General features: G+C 46.6%; 1 protein-coding gene across 6 annotated transcripts in view; it reads left to right on the top strand.

Annotated features, from left to right (window-relative positions):
* The window catches only part of CTBP1 (C-terminal binding protein 1), a 372,662-nt gene that overhangs the window by 134,536 nt on the left and 216,813 nt on the right, over positions 1 to 21,313 (top strand). The window contains exon 1 of one of the 6 annotated variants that reach the window (XM_068106033.2): positions 1,304 to 1,575. The exons of the other annotated variants lie outside the window; for them this stretch is intronic. Within the exon in view, the coding sequence (XP_067962134.1) occupies positions 1,533 to 1,575 (43 nt within the window). The 5' untranslated portion in view covers positions 1,304 to 1,532. Of the gene's footprint in view, positions 1 to 1,303; positions 1,576 to 21,313 lie in introns of those variants that run through there. 6 annotated transcript variants of the gene reach the window in all.

The raw sequence follows: 21,313 nt of genomic DNA on the forward strand, positions 1-21,313 counted from the left end.
CCTAGTCCGTCCGCTTACTTGAATGAACGTGATGTAACAAAAGGCATGTCCATGATGAGCTGTGATTAGTGGAAACGAAAATGTCATCGCAGGTTTGCTTTCATTCGCCCTGCTCCTCAATTAATTAAGCCAGGTCTCGCGAGACTTTCAAACATGCCACCCTTTTCGGAAAAACCAATTATTTTCGTTTAAATGTGTTGATGGAATGGCGAGAGATATTACCGAGCAGCAGGCAGGGTCGGCTGACCTGTTACCATGGTGAGGGTGCATTTCCACCCCCAGGCTCGCCGTTCTTGCCCCGCCCTCCGCACCGGCACGCACTAGTGACGTCATGCCCATCCTCCGTGTTGCGGCTCCGACTCCCTTCCCCTCCCCTCCCTTCCCCTCTCCTCCCCTCCCTTTCCTTCCTCCCTCGCCGGTGACACTTCCTCCTTCAGCCCGTTAGTCGTTGCTTCTGCGACCTGCCAGGAGCTCTACCTCCCCGGCTCCTTCCTTAGCAACCTGTACACCCATTTCCTCGAGTGTCCGATCACTTCCTGTCCGCATTTTGACCTTGTTCGTTCTTTCCTTCCAGGAAAAACGTCCTCTCGCATCCCCGAGATACTCGGTCAGGAGCTTAATGCCCTGCACACAATTAGGGTTCCGCACATGTTTTACAGGAACTCCACACTTTGCAGCTCTGGTGTTCATGATCTCCTCCTCCCCACGTGTCACGACTTTACCTTACGTTTGACCTCCAACGATGATGCGATGGCGTTAAGAAAATGTAACCTTTGTCCGATGTATAAAATATATACTGTGTAGGTATTATATTATTGCGATTGTGTTGGGGGAGGAGGGCGCAGGGAGGGGGGCAGGAAGAATGTTTGAGAGTTTTCCCGCGCAATTGTGCCGCGTGCTGTAAATGTAATCGATTTGTTCCTCGTACCCTGTGCCGTTCCCTGTTTGTTTAGACTTTTTCGCTGTCTCCCCCCTCCTACCCCCATCCTCTCCTCCCTCCACTTTCCCCACGGCACGTGCATTTCTTCGTGTCGGCAAATCTTAACGTTCGCCATTGCGTTGTGCGCACCGTTCACCATTACGCGGGTTTTTGTTTCACCGCACGTTATTAAGGTGCTTGACAATAAATTTGACGTCCGTTGTATTATTTTGACGCGTAAACTTGTAAATCCTGCCACCTATAGCCGCTCCGTCGTGTGTCCTTCCCTTTGTTTGGCGTGGCGTGTGTGCGCGCGCGCGCCTCGCCTGCCCTGCTGTAGCTCCTCCCCCTCCCGTGCACTGTAGCTCCTCCCCCTCCCGTGCTCTCCTTCAGCCTCCGTCCCTCATCCCGCATCCCTCCCCTCCATCCCCGGCCTGCTCACAGCCGCCGCGACTCGGGCCAGCAGGGCCGAAAGGCGGACGCGCCGGGATTGCCGATTTGCTCGAGGAGAAGAGCAGGCCGACCGCGACGAGAGGACCGTTACGTGGGAAGGGAATCGAGGGAGCGAGAGAGACGAGCCGGGAAGAGCGACAGGGCGTTCAAGCCTTCGGACATGGGCAGCACGCACATCCCCATCCGCACGGCGTTCACGGCAGGTAACCTCGCCGTGCACGTTCCGTGCCTCGCCCGCGCGTGTGCCCTGCGGGCATCGCGGCCTAGGCCCCGCGGGCCGTGTCCGTCGATCTGTTCGTTCGCTTCCTCGAACAATGTCCCGTCGACCGAGCTTCCGTCCCGAGGTCGCCGCGCTCCCCGTCCATGTCCGCGAGCACGAGGGCTGTTCGCCGGTGGCACCGCGGGCACCTTAGCCGTTTCATCACCCGTTCGGAATGTCTGGCGGATTATTACTGCCATGATTACGAATGTTTATCCTGGCGCCGTTTGTCTCTGCTTGTGAATCGTCGGCGCTGTCACCGCACCAAAGTGTCGTGCTCGTGGCACCGTTGGTAAAGTGTGCTCCGTCCCCCGCATGCGCGTCGCCTTCCACCGGGGTGGCTGGGGGAAAGGGGGTGGGGTCACAGGGGAGGCTGTTTGGGGGGGGGGGGGGGGGTGGTGGTGTCGATATCGCTCGTCCGCCTCTGTCTCCTGAACCGCCCGTGTCCCCTATCCACGTCCATGTGATCGGTGCTTGCAGTGGGAGGTCACGTGGGGAAGTCTGATTTGAATTCCTTTCCTGAAACGTCCTCGTCTTTTTCCCCACGTGGTCATGGAGCGACCGTTTCTATGTTAAACTTAAAGACCTTGTGCTGAAGCAGACGTATTGATGAGTGTGACTCGGACAAGACTATACGATGGTGTCTTCACCCAACATGGACCGTTTTGATCACAGCGCTTGCACAACCACCTGGGACGTCTCCTCCACCTGGGACGTCTCCTCCACCCCCATTCAGATTTTTACGCTTTTTCTTAATGGCTGCGAATCGGTTGTTGCATTTTATTGATTTGGCAAACCTGCCTCCATCTCATCCAACCACTCCCCCTTCCTTTCCCATCGCCACAGACGGCAAGCTTATTGGTGGACGCGTCCGTTGCTTTCCGTCCAATCCGTCGACCCTTCCCTGTGCTTTTGAGCTCTTTCCAGTTTCCCAGATCCAACGGAGCCATTGTACGATCCCGGGGAGTACCGAGGGTTCCGAGGAGTTCGTTTTCCTCCAAACGAAGGGCGTTGGCTCGCCAGCAATGGCGGAACGCTTTCCCCTCCGTCGTGCATTTAGATTTAGGTCACTGCCCGCGCCCGGTGTTTCTGTCGTGCTATTTCTGCCCGTACTTGCAGATGCCTCGTCCACAGACTCTGAAATGTAAATTCTCTTTGGCCCTTTGTGTGCCGCATGGGAGCTGCCGCCTCGTATTCCGCTTGGAACGGGCTGTGGAAATCTGGGCGGGAACTGCACCACCGACCTATAATCGGGAATTGCGAGTGACGTCATACGTGCAATACCTATGACACGGGCCATATAGATCTGACATTGAGATACGTTATCGTTGATGGGTTTTTTTTTTTGTCTTGTTTTATCGTCGTTTGTATTTATGGGCCTTGCGTTTTGATTGCATCCAAGACCGAGTTTGTTCTGCTCTGCCGGTGCCAGACCGTCCCTGACAGACCGTCCCGCGCAGACCGTCCCTCGCAGACCGATCCTGACAGACCGTCCCTGACAGACCGTCCCTCACACACCGATCCTGACAGACCGTCCCTCACAGACCTTTCCTCACAGACCTTTCCTCACAGACCTTTCCTCACACACCGATCCTGACAGACCGATCCTGACAGACCGTCCCTGACAAACCGTCCCTCACACACCGATCCTGACAGACCGTCCCTCACAGACCTTTCCTCACAGAACTTCCTTCACAGACCTTCCCTGACAGATCGTCCCTAACAGATCCTCCCTGACAGACCCTCCCTGACAGACCCTCCCTGACAGACCCTCCCTGACAGACCCTCCCTGACAGACCCTCCCTGACAGACCCTCCCTGACAGACCCTCCCTGACAGACCCTCCCTGACAGACCCACCCTGACAGACCCTCCCTGACAGACCCCTCCTGACAGACCGTCCCTCACAGACCTTCCTTCACAGACCTTTCCTGACACTGACAGGCCGCCCCTCACTGATCCTCCCTGACAGACCGTCCCCCACAGACCATCCCTCACAGACCGTCCCTCACAGACCGTCCCTGACAGACCGATCCTGACAGACCGTCCCTGACAGACCGTCCCTCACAGACCGTCCCTGACCCACCGTCCCTGACAGACCGTCCCTCACAGACCGATCCTGATAGACCGTCCCTCACAGACCGATCCTGACAGACTGTCCCTCACAGACCGTCCCTGACAGACCGATCCTGACAGACCATCCCTTACAGACCGCCCCTCACAGACCGTCCCTCACAGACCTTTCCTCACAGACCTTTCCTCACAGACCTTCCCTGACAGACCGTCCCTGACAGACCGTCCCTGACAGACCGTCCCTGACAGACCGTCCCTGACAGACCGTCCCTGACAGACCTGCCATGACAGACCGTCCCTGACAAACCGTCCCTCACAGACCGATCCTAACAGACCGTTCCTCACAGACCGATCCTGACAAACTGTCCCTCACAGACCGATCCTGACAGACCGTCCCTCACAGACCTTTCCTCACAGACCGTCCCTGAAAGACCGTCCGTCACAGACCGATCCTGACAGACCGTCCCTCACAGACCGTCCCTCACAGACCTTCCCTCACAGACCTTCCCTGACAGACCGACCCTGACAGACCGACCCTGACAGACCGACCCTGACAGACCGACCCTGACAGACCGTCCCTGACAGACCGTCCCTCACAGACCCTCCCTGACAGACCGACCCTGACAGACCGACCCTGACAGACCGTCCCTGACAGACCGTCCCTCACAGACCGTCCCTCACAGATCCTCCCTGACAGACACCCCCTGACAGACCCACTAACAGACCGTCCCTCACAGACCGTCCCGATGGTGTCCCCTCAGTCGCGTTGCTCGGTCAGGGTGCGGTGGCTCCGTGTCCGGCAGGGAGCCAACGTTTGTGCGGCAGCCCGGAGGATTTGTGCCCACTGAATGAAGGGCTGGCGTAGTCGGGGGTTGGCTCAGTGCTGAGCCAAAGGGGTGGGCAGGTCCGGCATTTGCACCTCCTTAATCTCTTCACTTTGCTGTTACTATTTTAGGGCTATACGTGTTGTTTTCACAAGTGAAAGTAACAGGCTCTTCAACTGCGTTCTCGTGTCCAAATGCTGTGACCCACTTTTATACTGAAAACGTCATCATTGCAGATTATAATAGCACATCTATTTGTGAATACACCTGTAAAAATGAAGAAAAAAAAAAAACTTCCATGGTTATTTTGATTTTTGCTGAGCCGTGCGACCTGCTCCTCTCTTTGAGCCGATTGGCACCCTGGGTATTACTATTTAAGTATTAGCACGTGTTACTTACTGTACAATTATTAGAGCGATGAGGTACAGTCTGCAACATAATCATGATTCACTTTGCTTATCTGGGCCAATCATCGCTTGTAGCTTTGCTTTGTTCTTCAGGTGTGTGTGTGTGTGTGTGTGTGTGTGTGTGTGTGTGTGTGTGTGTGTGTGTGTGTGTGTGTGTGTGTGTGTGTGTGTGTGTGTGTGTGTGTAATGTGTGTGTTGTGTGTGTGTGTGTGTGTGTGTGTGTGTGTGTGTGTGTGTGTGTAATGTGTGTGTGTAATGTGTGTGTGTAATGTGTGTGTGTAATGTGTGTGTGTAATGTGTGCATATAATACACAGTATGTATAATATTATGTGACATATGTACTGTGTATAAATCACAATTGTGTGTGTCTGCGCACACTTATATGCGTGTGTATGTTTATATATGTATGAGTATGTACACATATATGTGTGTGTATATGCATGGAAATTGTTTTTGCCTGCCATCCGCACATATGGGTGGGCCTCAGGAGATGGAACGGAGACCTAATGGGTCTCAACACACACGCACACGCACACACGTGTGTGTCTATAACACACACGCACACGCACACACGTGTGTGTCTATACCTCCAAAACCATAGAAACCTAGCAGCCCAAAACTTTGCATGCATACGAAGGGACCTCCCAAAGAAGTGCATTCATGAAAACTGAGTGTTTGGGTAAATTTAAACACCCCTTTTGAAGATAATTTAGGAGGTGCTGATATGAACAAAATAAAAAAGGCTTATCCTTGGTCAGTCTGCTTCACCTCGCTGGGGTCCTCAGCTGCCATTTTGTTTCTGCCTATTCAAAAATGCCTTGGCGATTTTCCACGATGACCTCTCACAAACGAAAGTATATTACCTAAATCGGAGCTGGTGGACGAAATAACTGTCAAAATCTGGAGTGAAATCTAAAAAATGTAAGAAATCACCAATTCTTATCAGAAGCGTATAAGCGTATTTATTTAAGGAAGGCCATGCTCCCACCTTCTTCATATTCAATGAAGCGACAGGTGGGATTTGCTTGCTCCTCTGAGAATCGTGACAAAACTTAATAGGATCACATTTGTTACCACGATACACCTTATTGGGTTTTCAACAGTCATTTTCTTCCAATTCCTAGCCTGTCAACACACGAGCCACCACCTGTCGCCATCTCCGACGTAGTTCCATTTCTACAATGTTTTTTTTTGTTTGTTTTTTAAATAAAATGGCCAAATTTTTCCATACCTATGCATATGGTGAGATGGTGAGCTCCAATCGTCTAATATGGTATCAGATGTGAAATATAACTGACAACGATCCTATGATCTATAATGAGTATAATGATCTATAAAATAGATGAAGGAGGAGTCATGTGACCTCTTCAATGTGGTAATCGCTAATTATTCAAAAACCAAAAATAGTACAAACACAATCTATACATTGCTACAAAAGGTACTGTACTTTTATTGCTTTTCTGACGACATAACTCTCAAGGGTTTAAGAAGAGTTTGTAGGAAAAAGGTTACCAACTTAGCTAACTTCTCAAAATATCCGCCCGACAAAAATTTTTAAAACACGCAATTTTGATCCGTATACCTGTGTCGTTGTGAAGAATGCGTTCCGATTGGCTGACAAAACAGATTTCGAATATCTTTTTCACGTGGTCAATTATATATGTGGGCTGCTCTGGAGTTGTAACACCAAACAATTTACATGTTCTGGCCATTGATGGAAAAACATTCAGTATTGTGTACCCAAAAGCGTTCCAATGATATGTTCAATTTTGTTGATATTTCTGTTCAGTGTTTTGCAGCTTGATAAATATAATGTCTCCAAATATGTGCTTAATTGTGGTAATCCAAGAGATGTACATTAAATCCCAGGCAGTGCCGGGAACCGTTGCAGCAGGAGGGAGGGGAATGGGTGGGGTGTGAGTCTGCAGGGAGGAGGTGGGCGTCTGGTTGGGAAGAGGAAGAGGAAGAGGCAGGGGAAAGGGTGGGAGGAGGGACCTAGTGTTGTCTGGCAATGCCGGGTACTTTTGTGATAGAGAGGGGAAGGGTAGAGAAAGGAGGTTGGGTGGGAGGATGAGGGAGGGGAAGAGGTGGAGGTGGAGTGGGAGTCCGGAGGGTTGGGGTGGAGTGGCTGGAGGAGGCAGGGGAAGGGATGGGAGGATGGAGGATCGGACTTTTGCTCTCCCCCCCTTTCTTGTTCTCCCTCCCTCCTTGGTCCCCCACCCTTCATCGCTCACTCACCTCTCTTCGCACCCCCACCTCTCTTCGCACCCCCACCCCTGCTCACTCTCCCCCTCCTCATCCTCCCCCACCTCGCAAACATTACCACTGCTTTACTGTCTCACCAAACCAAGAGGTGAGTATGCGGTCAGGCATAATAATAAACCAAAGTAGAAGAAACATCCTCGTATAGTTGCAATCAGCCCTCCTTTATCGTGCGCCTCTGTGTTTTGTCCTCGGACAGCATCCTGAGCACCCTCCGGTCCTTCTTAGATATGTGTTCCGAGTCATGCTTTTTTTTAGGTCAGTCCACATCACTCTGAACATGTTTGTGTAGACGTCCTTGACGGGTTGGTATTTGTTAGTATCTGACAGAGAAAATTCCATGAATGCTTGTGCAGGTGGGGGTATTTTTTTTTTTGGTCATCTGTAGCACATGGCCAAACACGGACCATCGTTGGTCAGCCACTTTCACAGACAGCAGGACTGTATTGCACATGTTGTACACTGTGTCGTTGAAGATCAAACCGTCCAACCAGCGATGTCGGGTGATGGCTCGCATGTGTTTGCTGTGGCCGACATCAAGCTTGTCCATAACAACCTTTTGAGCTTCCCAGTTGTTGCAGTTGTACAGCATCAGTGACACACAGGTTGCATTATACAAGCGTAGTTTTGTTGTCAAGGTGATCCTCGATCCATGAATCCACAGCTTCCAGAATGATTGGAAGGCAATGTTTCCTTTGACACAGCGTGCTGAAATATCAGAGGAGCTGCAGAGCAAAGAGTCCAGAATTTTGCTCTTCCTTCATTTCTCTTGACCCCAAAATGGAACACCATTCTCACTAACCTCTTGTGTTTGTTTGACAGGTGCACAAATGCACATGGATAAGCTATTTCTTGGCTTTGCTCTTGAAGAGGTTTGCCGCCTTGAGTTGCTCTGCGGCTATTTGCACTAGTCCATGGATAGACTCCTTTTCCTCATCTATGAAGTGCACATTGTCTACCTATTCCATCTCCAATGGATTCACAGTGTTGATGTTGTGGGGTTTGGTCTTGTGGAATGTTCTCGCACAGATTCAGGGCTGCAATGAGGTAGCAGGTGAAGTGTACCTCAGTGAGAGACCATCTCTCTGTGCGGAACCAATCATGGTTTCAAATTTGGCAGATCACACTGTCTTGATGCTCACTCTCAGTTTGACGTCTGCCAGTGGCAGTCTCACTAAATGCAGCTCGTCGTCGTCACAGCCAGCTAGATGCGGCGCACATCAAGGATCTTTAATTGCTTCATGGTGATGAAGGCCCGTGACCTGTCTATGGCCATTTTATGGAAGTCCCAATATTTGGACATGACCACAGACACCAGCATGCGTTGATGCCAAACAATGTTAGCACAGCTCCACCCTCATTTAAAGCCACTCTGGCAGGCTCTGGTGAAATTATCAATCATTGCTCGGATATGGCACAAAGTCACATTAGAGTATCTTCGAAATGCTGTTAAGAGTACTTTGGAACTTTGGACAGCAGATTTGTTGACAGACCAGGTGGCTTCTGAGGTATAGGCAGTATGAAGAGGGTACCCTGATGCATTGCGTCGATAGGATGGTTTTGCTCAATGGCAGAGTTGAGTATGCGTGTGATTGGTGTGGAAATGGTGTCGCCTGCATACTTCTGGAGTTCATTACTGATGCCATCAGTTCCAGATGAAACCCCATTCTTCAGAGCTGTCAGTGCCCTCAACTTCTGCTGCTTTGGTTGCTGTATGTAAAGGCTCGTCATCTAGGTCTATGAATTGTTTCGTGAACCATTCTCTGATCACATCAGCTGTTTCCTTGTCAGTTCAAATTAAATGTCCTTCATAGTTGTGCACAGCGAGTGATGGAGGGGGGCTGGCAACCCTCAGAACTCTGACTGCCCTCAATATCTTTTGACAGTCACATGTGGCAGTGCTATAATCTACCAGAGTCTACTCTTAGGATGGTGAGTTCTTTCAGGCATTCACTGATGTGGCGCAGGTTGTTGCATTCCTCTTATAGTTCAGTGTGAACTTCACTCCGGCTACTTTGGTAGATACATAGTTGTAGTGATTTCTGCTGTTCAGACAGCTTCACCACGAGAGAGCCATCAGTGTGATGTTTAGCTCACTTATTTTTCTTTACTACTGCTATGTCACTGACGGCTGATGTTTCCACACACTTGATTGCCTTGGATAGAGCGTCATTTGGATTTTACAGTGCCTTCAGAAAGTATTCACACCCCTTGACTTTTTTCACATTTTGTTGTGTTATAGCCTAAAATCAAAATTGATTAAATTTAGATTTTTTGTCATTGTTCTAAACATAATACCCCATAATGTCAGTGGAATTTTTTTTTACAAAATAGTTATTAATGAAAAGCTAAAATGTCAAATGTCAATAAGTATTCAACCCCTTTGTTACGACACTCCAAATTGAGCTCAGGTGCATCCAATTTCCTTTATCACCCTTTACATGTCTTTACAACTTCATTGGAGTCCACCTATATCCAATTCAATTGATTAGACATGATTTAGAAAGAAACACACCTTTCTATATAAGGTCCTACATTTGTCAGTGCATGTCAGATCAGAAACTCGACAATGAAGTCCAAGGAACTATAAGATAGAACCCAGAGATAGACTTGTGAGGAGGCATAGATCTGGGGAAGGGTATAAAACATTTTCTAGAGTGTTTAAAGTTCCCAAGAGCACAGTGAGCTCTATCATAAGGAAATGGAAAGAATATGGAACTACCCAGACTCTTCCTAGAGCTGGCCTCCAACCAAACTGAGTAACTGGGAAGAAGGACCTTGGTCAGGGAGGTGACTGAAGAACACAATGACCACTCTGTGACAGAACTACAGAGTTCCTTGGCTGAGATGGCAGAACCTGCCAGGAGGTCAACAGTCTTTGCAGCATTTCACAAATCTAAGCTTTATTGGAGACAATGGAGAGTGGCCAGGCAGAAGCCACTCCTGAGAAAAAGGCACATGACAGCACACCTGGAGTTTTCGAAAAGGCGCGTGAAAGACTGAGAGCATGAGGCAAAATATTCTGTTGTCTGATGAAGTGAAAATTGAAATCTAGCCTGATTGCAAAGCACTACATCTGGTGGAAACCGAGCGCAGCTCCTCCCTCACCCATCCAACACCATCCCGACCATGAAGCTTGGTGGTGACAATCATGCTATGGGAATGCTTTTCAGTGGCAGGAACTGGGAGACATAAGGATAGAGGGAACAATGAATGGAGCCAAATACAGGTGAATCCTTGAGGAGAACTTGCGAAGAGTGCTAAATAAAGACTTTAGTCTGCGGCGAAGATTTGCGTTCCAACAGGACAATGACCCCAATCATACAGCCCAAGCAACACTGGAATGGCTTCAGAACAAGAATGTGAAAGTCCTTGAGTGGCCAGACCAGCCAAAGCCCAGACTTGAATCCCATTGAGTATCTGTGGAAAGTCTTGAAGATTGCTGTTCACTGACACACTCCTTCCCTCCCCCATTCAACTTGACAGAGCTTGAGCAAATCTGCAAGGAAGAATGGGAGAAACTCCCCAAATCCAGATGTACAAAGCTGAGACAGACAGACAGACAGACATACATAAGAAGACTCAAAGTTATCATTGCTGCCAAAGGTGCTTCTACGAAGTGTTGGCTCAGGGGTTCAATACTTAATGTTAATTAGTTATTTCTATATTTCATTTTTAATTATTTTGTAAAAAAATCTTCTTTTTTTAAAAATTCCACTTTGACATTTTGGGGTATTATGTGTGGATCAGTGACAAAAAAAAACTCAATTAAATCCATTTTAAATTCAGGCTGTAACACAACAAAATGTGAAAAACGTCAAGGGGTGTGAATACTTTCTGAAGGCACTGTCGGTGAGGTTGATCTCAGCCACATCCTCTCTGATGCTCTCCCTTCTTATATGATGCTTGGGTTGCAATATGGTGAATCCTGGAAGGTCATAGATGACTCTACCTTCTTGCTTGGTATGGCGCTTGTGCAGCAGACACATCCGGTTCATCTGAAGATGAGTGACGACTGGATTATGGTCAGTGTTTAGATCTGCTCCACCGTAGAATCATGAATTCCGAAGCAATGGCTTTGCTTCCACTTTACACATCACAAACTCTGATTGGGGACTGCACTTGTGGCCTTGGAACCTGCTGGAGCCTTGTAATCAGTGATGTCCTGTCCATGTTGTTTGGTGACGGTACGGGTGTTTAAAGGCTGTGTTGATGACAAATAGGCCATGGGTACAAATGAATGCCGCTAGTGTGTCTTTGGTGCTGGTAAGTTTGCCCACTTGTAGCCTTTTTTTTTTTTAATGTTGAAGGCTCCAGTCATGAACGATATAGTCCTCATCGAGGCCAGGCCTTAAATAAAAGAGTTGCATTGATAGAAAAGTGAAGAAAGAGAGGATAGTAAGAGTTTTTGAGGAAGTAAAAAATTTGCTTTCTGAAAAGGGGAAGATCATAAGTGTTTGGAAAGACATGAGAAAGTAAAGAGTTCCAGAGTTTGGCAGTGGAAGGGAAGAAACAAACATCATAACAGCCCACCCTTGAGTTGTCAATGACCACAAAATTATCATGCGATGTAGTGGCTTGTCAAGTATTCCGTTGTCTCGCTAATGGTGGAGGTGCACAAGCAGCAAGTTTTGAGAGCAGAAACTGAAGCAATATCTGTAGAAAAGAGAAAGAGAGCCAACTTTGCGGCGTAGTTCGAGCAGGTCGAGTTTTGAGGTCAGTTTGGGAGAGTTAAGTCGGATTAATTTGGATTAAATTCTGTCCAGTAAGTATGTGGAGCTAGAACCTCCCCAGATGTGAGAGCAGTACTCCATACAAGGATGAATTAATCCTTCATATAGTTGAAGCAACTGTTGAGAGGAGAAGAATCTTTGACATCTGAACAGGACTCCTAGTTTCTTCGAGGTAGACTTAGCTATTTGTGTAATGTGTGGATTCCAGGATAAATTTAATATTAGGGTAATACCTAGTAGGTTTATTGAATCACATGGTGTAAAATTGCAGAGCTTTCAGAGGAGATTGGAGAGTTGAGAGGAGTTTTAGAGAAAGAAAGAAAGAGAGAGAGAGAGAGAGAGCGAGAGGTGAGAACAGAGGGCGAGAGCAGAGGGCGAGAGCAGAGGGCGAGAGCAGAGGGCGAGAGCAGAGGGCGAGAGCAGAGGGCGAGAGCCAGACAGACAGAGACACAGACAGAGACACAGACAGAGACAGACAGACAGAGACACAGACAGAGACAGACAGACAGACAGACAGACAGAGACAGACAGAGACAGACAGACAGAGACAGACAGACAGAGACAGACAGACAGAGACAGACAGACAGAGACAGACAGACAGAGACAGACAGACAGAGACAGACAGACAGAGACAGACAGACAGACAGAGACAGACAGACAGACAGAGACAGACAGACAGAGACAGACAGACAGAGACAGACAGAGACAAACAGACAGACAGACAGAGACAGACAGACAGACAGACAGAGACAGACAGACAGACAGACACAGAGACAGACAGACACAGAGACAGACAGACAGACACAGAGACAGACAGACAGACACAGAGACAGACAGACAGACACAGAGACAGACAGACAGACACAGAGACAGACAGACAGACACAGAGACAGACAGACAGACACAGAGACAGACAGACAGACACAGAGACAGACAGACAGACACAGAGACAGACAGACAGACACAGAGACAGACAGACAGACACAGAGACAGACAGACAGACACAGAGACAGACAGACACAGAGACAGACAGACAGACACAGAGACAGACAGACAGACACAGAGACAGACAGACAGACACAGAGACAGACAGACAGACACAGAGACAGACAGACAGACACAGAGACAGACAGACAGACACAGAGACAGACAGACAGACACAGAGACAGACAGACAGACACAGAGACAGACAGACAGACACAGAGACAGACAGACAGACACAGAGACAGACAGACAGACACAGAGACAGACAGACAGACACAGAGACAGACAGACAGACACAGAGACAGACAGACACAGAGACAGACAGACAGACACAGAGACAGACAGACAGACACAGAGACAGACAGACAGACACAGAGACAGACAGACACAGAGACAGACAGGCAGATGCAGACACAGAGACAGACGCAGACGCAGAGACAGACACAGAGACAGACAGGAAGAAATTATGTTTGAGAAGCACTAAACTTAACTTGATTACATTTTTCCCCACTGGAAAAGCTTGTCCAATTCTGAATTTAAGAATATCCAAATCCGAATTTAAGAATGTCCAAATCCGAATAAGAATCATTGAGAATGGAAAATGTAAGAGATTCGACTCCACCAACATCGGTGTGCGAAGATTTCATCCACTCCCTGTGGTGTACATTGAAGTCTCCTAAATAGAGGAATTCTGCTTGAGAGTGTTCAGATGTCATGGCCTCATGACAGGAATTAAGATAGTCAAAGAAAGCTGTAAGGTTTGTGGAGTTGGGAGAGCAGTAAGTGAAACAGTTTCTGTAGTGATGGCCTGGAGACAAATCTTAAGCCAGATGACATCAAAGATTGGAGATTCGAGGTCCACAAGGCATACAGCAGGTGTGTTGATGTTGGACTAGACACAGACTCCTCCTTTGAAGTGGAATCATGAGTGATGGTTGTAGTTTTAAATGTTAAAGGAGTTAAGAAGAACATCATATGCCAATTAGGTCTCTGAGAGAAGCAAGATATTAGGAGAGGTACTTGCTAGATGATGTTCAAACCACTCCTTTGTTTACCCACTCTCTTGAATACACACCATGCTGATGTAATAGTGCTCACAATCAGCCCCTACTGTCTCCCTCTTTGATGTTGTAGTCAGACCTCGCACATTCTTTGTTGCGATTGTGAACTCCCAGGGAAGTGACAGTGCCCCAAGGGTGGTGGACACCGTTTCTTTGTTGAATAAGGTTAGACATGGTCAGAGTTACCTCTGATTGAAGGTGTCAACTCTCAATCCTTGATGACGTTAGCTTCCCAACAATGTTTGTACTGATGGAGGAGCTCACGTGAAGGTGGCATACATGTTTTGCCTTTTCCACCCTATTAAAGAAAATGCTGTATTGGGAGGCATTGTAATATTAGTCTAGGGCGATTAGTAATTTCGTGTTTTTTGTTTGTTAAAATTGATTTAGCAATGGATTCTGCTTCAGAATATTATAGAGATGTAAAAAAAATAGGGTTCCATTTTTTCTTTTACGTCTAATAGGTAGTAATTCGAAGAAATCCAAGATGGCCGCCATAAAATTTGGAAAATACACTTTTGTGCATATCTTTGTATCTAGATATCATATAAACATGAATAATATGTCCTTTTATATGTTTTCAGACCCAAGGAAGCCATATCTGCCATTGTTTTTACAGAAAAATGCAAGGAAATTAAAATAGTGGGCAATATACCAGCCAAAATGGAGACGGCCGTCGTGAAATCGGATCGTATAATTTCCCAATTAGAATCGATTCAATAAACAATCTTCACTGATAACATTTATTTTGAATACACACACACGCACACGCACACACACACACACACACACACACGCACACACATACACACACACCTAAACATAAACGATGAATGAACATAAACGATCACATAAACGAATGCCTCATTCATCCTCATCCATATCTATCACACGCGGTTCATTGATGTTTGCTTTGTTGTTACAACTGTAACCCACACACCCACAAACTTCAGTACAAGGAATATTGTTATTGCGACAGCTACATCTTCCCATACACCCTTTCTTGCACCCACAGTTCACGAGATTCATTATTGCTTCTGGGGCTGGAGGATTCAGGCATCGACTTGGGGCATAAACCCCATCATCCGAAAGTAACTGCCAACCATACTCGACAGGTGATGGAAGGGACGGATGGCTTTCTGCTGCCTTTCTCCATATCATTGCGATATAATGTGCTCGCTGAACGTGTAACTTTAGCGAACCAGTGGTAGGTGGAAGACTCTCTCCCTCAGCAGCACGGTTGGAGAATAAGAACCAGCGAAGCTCGTTTACTTTCGTGTGAACTTTAGACTTGTACAGCAGACAGACGAAGCGTTCCAGCTGGGAACACACTTCTGGTGACGGATCAGTTTGTCCCAAAGACTCCAGAGCCTCCCATATCTTGTTGTCACATGTCATGAAGACCTTAAAGCACCAGTCCTTGCTCCTGCCAGCGAACCTTCCAGACATGTCACTTCCCGTGAATGCGTGGAATCCAAGTATTGCAGACGCACGTTTCTCTCCTAGCATGCCATGAATAGGTTGGACTGCAATGCTCCTCCTCAACTTTCCCTTCCCAGTGAGAAACCTCGTAGCAGGTGGTAGATCGTGAAATCTCTGAATCAGTAGGAGGAAGATATCGGTATCTGGCGAATCAATGATAACTTCTGCATCTTTGTCGACTGTGAGAGCATGCAGAATTAAGAGTGTATCGGCCTCTTCTTGGCTGTGCGTGAGTAGACTGTCTGGAACTTCAGTGTTGCCCGTGGTCTTAGTTCCTGATGTCACCATGAACTTCTTCAACTTGTTTGGATGAGCCTTGCTGTAAGATAGACACTTCACAGCCAAGTACTCTGTAAGCTCTGCCTTGGTCTTCACATTGGAAAGGAAATCTTTGAGTGAAATCTTCTGGATCAATGTACTATCCCTGACGTGATAGTATGTTGATTTCCCCTTTGTCCTCTTTAGGCGCATTTTGTCTTTCAGTGAGTTATCGATGTATCGGTCGAATACCAACCTCACGTCATCATAATGCACGGCAATATTTTCGAGGCGTTCAATGAACGATTGAGCAAAGTCACTGCATGTAATCATTTGTTCTGTTTTGGAGATCCCGTTAACAAGAGCCATGCCATCAATGATTATCACTCTATGGCGAGAAGTAGTCTCGTTTTCATTGATCACTCCTGATCTTGTGGTTGTGTCTGGGTTTTGGCTGATCTGAGAGGGTTCCTGCAAATTTTGGCTTGACATTTCATAGTCAGTTGATGGGTCATTAGTTTCTTCCCCAGCGTGTGCTGCTGCATCATTCAAAGCGGCAATTCCCGCGTCTTGATGCTCATTGATTTCTGTCGAAATAGGTTCTCCTGGTGGATCATGTACATCCTGCTCTTCAGGCTCAGCCAGATGCTCAAGTTGACGAAGGATTTTTGCCTTGTCGTATGCCAACAAGAGGGATCCATCAGATGCAAATAAAGAACGTGGAACGATGCCAAATTCATAGGTGCCAATACATTCTTTCAGGTCGAGCTCTGGTCGGCTCCGTGAGATAACGATGAACCTCTGCAACAATCCTCGCTCTTCTTTGACTTTGATCAGCTTGTCGCCCGATCTCACTTCTGTTGTGGCATTCGAACTCTTGAATGTTCGAAGTTTTCTTTTCGTCATTTTGTCCCACACAGAAAGTTTTCCCTCAGCTAAACGATCTGTGGCAAATTGCTGGAACATCTGTTGTCCGATCTCGTCGCGCTCTAAGATGTCGCTGGACACTTTTTCATTCATGACTTCTTTGGTGAGCAGGTTGTAGACCTCGTCTACTTCCTCTTCCATAAATGGATCGCCATGTTCACGGAACACCCTAGAAAGCTTGGAGGCATGGCTCATCACCCGGGAAAGCTTTCCCCCCGTGATTTCGTGGTGTTGTTTTCTGCTCTGGTTTTCACCAAGACCATATCCCTCCGCAAACTCGTGCAGTGACTTTGACAGCTCAGGTGCAATGAGGAAGAACTTGTCAAGCGCCTTCTCATTTTGAGTTATCCCTACGATTCCTCCAATCACCTTCAGTGTACGGTTTTCTTGCTCAATGCCATGGTCTGGGGCTATTGATGTGAAGCCTGCCAATCCTTTTGTCACACAGAAGTTCCCTTTCATGAATTCCCTCCACAGTTCTGGGTGCTGCTTTTCAGTCTCCTGCATTGTTGAAATGTAGAGAGGGAGCAACCGAGCATAGTTTAGATGATCGTGAGCGAAGAAGTACTTCGTGAGAGACTCGATGCTCTCCATATGCAGCAGCAGATCACGTTGTCTTGTACTTCTAATGAACAGAAGGATAGTCTCAAACTGTTTCATGTAGTTCAGGATGAAGCGCTGTATCTTGTTTGTGCTGACCTCAAATTGTTCCAGTTTTTTGGTCATATCTCTGGACTCCATCATGGCCAATGTTTTTTTGAGAATGTCGCATAGATTCTTCTCTGGCTCCATGCTCCCGCTGATGTCTCTCTGATATGCCTCTCCCAGACGAACAGATGACTCGTTCAGATAGGCCCTTTCTTCAGGTTCCATTGCCAGGAATCTCTGGAAGTACAGGTTGTACAAAGCGATCAGTGTTACCATGTGTGCCTCCAGAGCTCGATACAAGTGCCTCCCATTTAGTATTTGGCTCACTGTGGTTGGCGAGAAAAGTCCAGCCTCGACCCATGCCTGATCAATTCCACTCCCTTCCACGTATTTTCCTAATGCAGCTAAGGCCCAAAACACAACATGTAGCTCACCAGGTCGGAAGAGGAATTGCTTCCTGATGTCCTCGCGTTCCACCCACAGCTTCATCGCCAGGTCGTATAGCTGCAAATCGAGAGTCATGACTGTGATTGCCTCACTCCCCATAACACGAGTTGTGATGTTGTGAGCTCTCATCAGACCCGTGTACAGTGTATCATAGTCTGTAGGAGGCGACCTTATCAACGGAGGAACGAGAGCAACATTGGTCTTCTCACTGGACGAAGATAGCAAGGAATTGAAGGCTCCCCACGTCCCCGGAGCTGTGAGTTTGACGTCAACTTCTCCTTCTTCCTCGAAGTTCAGGCATCCAATCATCCAGGTCATATCGGTTTTCTTGTTCTTGTCTGTCTCGGGTTTTGATGTGAGCAGCTTGCAGTCGCTCTTTCTCTTCTCGGGTGCTGGCTTCTTGCAGGTCAACGTTTTGCAGCCAACTGCATCATGTATCGTTTGAGCTTTTGATGACCGGTCAAGTTCAATTGGTGGTATCATGGGTGATTTCTCCGGTGATACAGGCTGGTAGATCGCAATTGCTGTACCATGAAGGGTATTCATCCCGCAAGGAGTTGACTCTAGAAAATCGATGTTGTCCATGGCAAACCAGACGAACGTGTCCTGAACCAACCATGGTGGTAGACAGATGCCTCCGGTGGACTCCATTTGCTTCAGTACGGAGTTGGCAATGCTGGTCTCAATCTCCATGACCTTTTTGTAGGAGATGGCGAGGTCCAGATGTGCAAGTTTCTCTACAAGCGCCTTGGATCGTGTGTTTTTGTGTATGTCGAGAGCTAAGCCCACACTCAATGGAGTTTCAAATCGTTGTTTGAATGATCCATCCTCGCTTCTTGGTTCGTACGATACCTGTCGGTCAGATTTATAAGCACCGACAAAGTGCTGCGCCAACAATGATGCACTCACACCAATGGAGTCCTCCCTGTTGCTATTTCCTACTTTCCTTGTTCCCATGACTGCATGCTTGCAGAAGATGTTGAGCATCGGGGGTGGCTTGTAATCAGCAAAGGTTCCATTAAATTTCCATGCTGGGGAAGATGCGATGTCTTTCCTCAATATTTTCGCAGCTCGCAAAAGTACTTTAAAATCGTCTTTGATGCTGTCTGCTGTAATTGTGCTTGATATCATGTGGTCTTTGAGCTTTGTGGAAAGAATCTGCTCTGGCTTTGTTTTGTTTGAGGGCCGGCTGAAATGAACATCGGCAATGTTGTCTAGGATCAATTGTTTCAGGTATGGCTTATAACTATGGTTGTCTGAGACCGGAAAGTCGTGCTCCTTAAGTAAATTGACATAGGTTACATGAATTTCATTCATATTCAGCACAGCATTTTCAGTAGTATCATTCAACGCAGTTTCAACAATTTCAATGAGTTCAAGGTCTGATAACACCTGACCAAAGTTAACATTGGTTGTTTCTGTTTGTTTTTCCGTCTTAACTATAGCACGTTTGGCCTTAACTACACATGGTAAATGATATTTCATGTCCTCAGCCATTGCTTGCAATGGGTCAGGCGAACTTATGACACTGTTCAGTCTCACTTTCAGATTGTCATTACTTGTTTCTTGGCCAATGTTTCTGATCTGGAGTCCCATGTTCTTTGTTGTCACATTGTGTAGTTCACTTCCTCTGTCTTCCTGGCATATGACACATCTGAGCGCGTCAAATGTCTGTTCTCGGGAACACCTTCTGGATGTTGACGTGCTTTCCCCTAGATCACTAGAACTTGGTCGTCCTCTCTTTTTCAGTCGGATTTCTGCGGCACTGCCTGATGTTGTTCCTTTCTCAAACCTAGCCTTTGCTCGATCAATGTGCATCTTATTGGTAACATCTTTGTAACAAGCTTTATGGTAGCGGAGACCTTTTGCGAGCAATTCTTCAGCAGAGGAATATTGCAAACGTCTATTCAATGATGCAAACTTTGTTTCACCATACGTGTACTGTTCCTCAGCACCTGCCATCAGTTTCTCGACAGAGGAGAGTTTTGGTTTCGTTACAAAGGTTGTATAGTCTGTTTGCCCTATGGCCATTTGGCATACAAAACAAAGTCCGAAATCTACTGACTTCTCAATCTTCCTGGGTGGTGAGTCACTCATCTTGAAGGTAGGTGTAATTTTCTAGACACTCTTGAACTGTCGTCGGTCCTGCAAAGATAGATACTACTATTCAGATTCACATTTCGTCAACACAGTCAAAACCAGACCTTAACTAGATGGTGGAAACTTAATTAACCGATTTCATGCCGGCCGACCCCACTTTGGCTGGTATATGTCCACTATTTTATTTTCCTTGCATTTTTCTGTAAAAACAATGGCAGAAATGGCTTCCTTGGGTCTGAAAACATATAAAAGGACATATTATTCATGTTTATATGATATCTAGATACAAAGATATGCACAAAAGTGTATTTTCCAAATTTTATGGCGGCCATCTTGGATTTCTTCGAATTACTACCTATTAGACGTAAAAGAAAAAATGGAACCCTATTTTTTTTACATCTCTATAATATTCTGAAGCGGAATCCATTGCTAAATCAATTTTAACAAACAAAAAACACAAACAATATTGTTATGACATATGGGCCTGCACTATATATCTAATATATAAAGCTCTTTTTAACCATTGACTGTGACTGACTGACTGATATTAATGTTTGGTACCTTCCGGATGTCGTAGAACGCTGAAATTTGGCATGCCGACAGACATTGAAACCGATACTCCAGGAAAAATCACAGAACCATCCGAAAGCATCTGTAAGTGAATATTTACGTTTAAAAAACCCGTAAAAACATCCGTTAAAAAAAAGAACCTCATTCTATTTCTAGCATTTGAAAATTGCAATTTATATAGCTGTAAACTGTGAAATATACATGAGAAAAATGTCCATAAATGACAAAAAGAAAAAGCGTCCGTAAATTAAAATTTACGTAAAAAACTTTAAACGAGTCCGCTAAAAAAAAAATCAAAAATGCAAATGATATCTCACATTTGAACATTGTAATTTCTGTAACTGTAAACTGTGTAATAGAAACCTCAATGAATAATTTACGTTAAAAAACCGTAACCGCATCCATAAAAAAAAAAAATAGCAGGTGGTCGATGCTTGCCTATAATCATAAAACTTCCATTTATTATGTACCTACGTACTGTTACGGAGTCCTCTACAATCTCCTGGTCTTGGTAACCTCCGAACCCCGAGAGGAGCCCTGGCAGAAAGATATATTACCCTGTGTTGAAAATCAATAGTGAAACCACACCAATGATTAAAAATGAACAAAATTGTATTAGAAATCACACACAGGAATAACGGTATAACAGATGGCCATTAAGAGTGCACTCTATATATATATATATCTCTTATATAAAGTCAGGTAACTCACTGCGCGGCCCGCGAGTGAAAGGACACTCCTCAATGTCTCTATAACTTTTCCCAAGGCGAATGTAATTCACTCCAGCGGTCGATAGAATGAAATCCGGTCGAAACCCGAATCTCGCTCTTCAGTCGATATCCGAAGCACGTGCAGTTGACAATGGGGATTGCCCGCCGAAACTGTACAACGGCGCCCTTCAGAGGAG

This window comes from Myxine glutinosa, chromosome 2 (assembly GCF_964187855.1).
Source record: "Myxine glutinosa chromosome 2, kmMyxGlut1.1, whole genome shotgun sequence".
Taxonomy (NCBI): Eukaryota; Metazoa; Chordata; class Myxini; order Myxiniformes; family Myxinidae; genus Myxine; species Myxine glutinosa.